We start from the raw sequence: 3,652 nt of genomic DNA, 5'->3' as shown, positions 1-3,652 counted from the left end.
TCACGAGTACGTTTCTCTTCCAATTGACCAAGATTTGTGATGCGTGCTCCTGTTTTCCCCAAGTCCATACTTTCCTGTGTTCTTGTCAAGCACATACTTGGAGAGGACACAACCCCTTACCCACTTTCTTGTGAATTCTGAAACAGCCAGAGAGAGAAACCATGGTAGTGCTAAGCTAAAGCTAGCCTAGGCTACCACCAGAAATAAAAACCGTGTGAATGTGAAAAGTGTGTATTAAAATGCAGCAATGGAAAATGTGTTTAAAGTTGCTTCTGGACAAAGACATTTAAGCTCAAATGGTGAGAGTATGAGCAGCACCACAGCATGTAGATCTACTGAACAACAAGTAAAACAGGAAGATACACAATGTGCCTTACAAAAGCCTCAGGAGTTTACTAGTGGTCCCTAGAATTTCTCAAAGTAGAATGGGAGGCAGATCTTTTAGTTATCAGGCTCCTCTCCTGTGGAACCAACTACCAGTTTTAGTCCGTGAGGCAGACACCATGTCTAGGCTAGGCTTAAAACCTTATGCTTATAGTTAGAGTGGCTCAGGTTATCCTGAGCTATCGTGAATTGGTGCTATATTTATAAACTGAACTAAAATTGATTTGAAATGTATGAGGGTTATCTGTCAGTACAGGGCCAGCCCAAGGCATAAGCAATCTAAGGCTACGTTCACACTGCAGGACTTGTTGCTCAATTCGGATTTTCCACATGCGCAGTAGAGGACACAATGACATCACAAGCGAGCGTGATGTGTTTACAGAAATAAACATGGACGGTAGTGCTGGAGCGCATCTTGCAGTCTTTCATTTCTTTCTCAATCTTAGCCAGAGTATTAACAGCACAATCTTTTCAAGAACTTTGAAAATAAAGACTGCTCTACTCATTATCATCCGCCATTGTTTTTGTTTTTCTTTCTTGACTTTTGTTGAGTATTAATAACGTTCAGGTCTGATTAATGTAAGCTGCCCGTTTAGACACAGCTCGCGCTTAAAACTATCAGATTCGTATTGGATTCAGGAACACATAGCCAAGTGGCCTGGGTGCATTGGAAAAAATGGGATCTGTGTTGCTAAGACTATAATAAAAAGATCAGATACAGGTCGCATAAGGGCAAAAGAAATGGATTTGGGTCACATCAGGCTCCTGTGGGATTGTGAACGTAGTCTAAGTGATTACTTAGGCACTGAGGGGAAACTGGGGCCCCAAGAATTTTTTTTATTTTTTGCACATTAATGATTTCTAAATAAATAGAGTAAGGAAAACACAAGTTTATGATACACTTACGCGTATTTTAAATCAGTATATGTAAAATAATATGGCATATGTTGTCGGAAATTTTTGATTTCTCCTGTCTCATATATTTGGTTATGCTATTTTTTTGAGTGAAAAATGTTTTTACTCAGTTTGTTTCACCTGCAAGGCAGAGAAAACTGTCTGAGTGAGTGGTGGTTTAATTATTCCCACAAAAAGCCAAATTCCTTCTCAAGGTTTGTTAAGGTGTGTGTAATTTGTTTTGACTCTGACACAACCTTCACAGTTTTTTCCTCAACATAAGTAAGGGAGGAAAACTCTGCCTGTGCCGTAAGGGGCGTATGATGAACTGTTCTCTCTTTGCAAAGATATGATTAATAAAGTGCCGACTAGCTGAAATCTATCAATCTCCATTTATTTAACTAGGGTGAATAGTTGAATACTTTTTTTCCCCTACTACACGTACTATACACAAAAAAAGAAGATTTTGGGGCCGGACTGAGACACTCAGAGGCAGAACCAGTTTAAACTTCTCTGAGATAAACTTATTTCTGGAGAACAATGTGATAGTGATTAGGAACTGGTTTCAGAGATGGAGAACCTTCCGGACATGCTGAAGCACAGAGGACCTGATTTCCTCTCTTGCTTGTCTCTAAATGAGATCAGAGTTTAACACAGATCTTTGGGTCACTCTGAGGAGGGCTGCATCTGCACATTTTCCAAACTCTTCCTAATAAATAACCAGCTGAGATCTTCAATGGCAGAGGAATGATCAGTGGGCTGGAAGTGATCAGCAGGATCAACTAAGCTGTCTATCAGATCTCTATCAATGATGTCATCAGTGACATTGCAAACAGAGAATCAGGAAGTTCATGTTTGACTAAATGGAGCACTGAGGAAGAACAGAGAAACATAAAAGACCAGATGTGGGTTAAGGTTCATGTTTTCAGGTGGAGCTTTTATAGAGTTTTAGGAACTAATTATTCTACTTTAAATGTCATTTCATTTTCTACCTGGTTTCAGGAATCTTTTTATTTCCATTATCTAAAAAAACACTTAATATTTAATGTTTCATTTAATGGTGCTGTTGAATAATGTAACACTTTTAAGTTAAATGCACTGCATATTAGTTGATTTATTTTATTACCTTTATTGATACTAGATAATGCCACTGATGGTGGTCAGAGGGCCCTGTGGAGCCAGTGCACGGCAGCCTTGCTTCTGTCATGTAATATGAACCACCATGTGGTTTGCCACCATCAGTGTGTGAGTGAATGGGTGAATGACTGAATGTAGTGTAAAGCACTTTTTTCAAGTCCTCTGAGTTGAAAGAGCACTATATAAGTACAGGCCATTTACCATTTTACAGATAAATAAAAGTGTAGTAAAACAGCATTAGCTGATCTACAATAAGTTTATAGCAGGTGTGTGTGAATTACCTAATCATCTGGCTGTAATTCATAGTGTCAGAAAAGGGCCCCAACATCTAATTTAGCTTAGGGCCCCATAGAGGATAGGCCGGCCCTGGTTAAGTGACAGCTGCACACATGGTTTTTGAGATATCAGGGATTTATTTGTTTGCTTCAAGCTTTAGAATTTCTTCATAATATAATATTTTGTTTGGACAGCAGCACAAACTCTTTGTGCATAAGAAACTGGTTGAATCCAGGAAATACCTCTCAGCATTGACACCTGTGTTAAAAAGAAATGTTTCTTGCATAGAATACTAAGACCCCACAGAGAATGTCAGAAATTGTTCTTATTCTTTATGTTTTTCTAAAATTATTCTTCCATCTTTGTCTCTTTATTCAGAGGTTGTTGGTCAATGTCAACGTGACCTTAAAGCGTCTCTGAAGAAAGAGTTTGAATGTGTCTCTGAAGGCGTTGCTAAAGCTGGAAAGGAAACCTTTCTGGATGACATCTACACAGAGCTCTACATCACAGAGGGAAAGACTACAGAGGTCAACGATGAACATGAGGTCAGAAGGATTGAAGCAGCATCCTGGAAACAAAACAGACCAGCAGAAACAATCAGATCAGAAGACATCTTCAAATCAACAGAAGGAAAGAGTCAGATCAGAACCGTGATGACGATGGGCGTGGCTGGCATTGGGAAAACATTCTTAACACAGAAGTTCACTCTGGACTGGGCTGAAGGCAGAACCAACCAGAACATCCAGTTCATATTTCCATTCACCTTCAGACAGCTGAATGTTCTGAAAAAAGAGTTCAGCTTGGTGGGACTGATTCATAAACACTTTAAGCCAATCAGAGACAAAAGGATCCACAGCTTTGAAAACTTCCAGGTTCTGTTCATCTTAGATGGTCTGGATGAGAGTCGACTTTCTTTCCACCTCAATCAGATCCTGACTGACGTTAGAGAGTCCACCTCAGT

At 39.5% G+C, this 3,652-nt stretch overlaps 1 protein-coding gene across 1 annotated transcript in view; it reads left to right on the top strand.

The window, feature by feature from the left end:
• LOC107103917 (protein NLRC3-like) overlaps nt 1-3,652 on the top strand; it is a 10,472-nt gene that overhangs the window by 5,578 nt on the left and 1,242 nt on the right. Inside the window, exon 2 of the mRNA XM_015403776.1 lies at nt 3,070-3,640. Within this exon, the coding sequence (XP_015259262.1) occupies nt 3,070-3,640 (571 nt within the window). The remainder of the gene's footprint in view (nt 1-3,069; nt 3,641-3,652) is intronic.

This window comes from Cyprinodon variegatus, unplaced genomic scaffold (genome assembly GCF_000732505.1).
Source record: "Cyprinodon variegatus isolate N-32 unplaced genomic scaffold, C_variegatus-1.0 Scaffold1564, whole genome shotgun sequence".
Lineage (NCBI taxonomy): Eukaryota > Metazoa > Chordata > Actinopteri > Cyprinodontiformes > Cyprinodontidae > Cyprinodon > Cyprinodon variegatus.
Note: the sequence above shows the minus strand (reverse complement) of the source record. Positions and strands in the feature narration are given on the sequence as shown.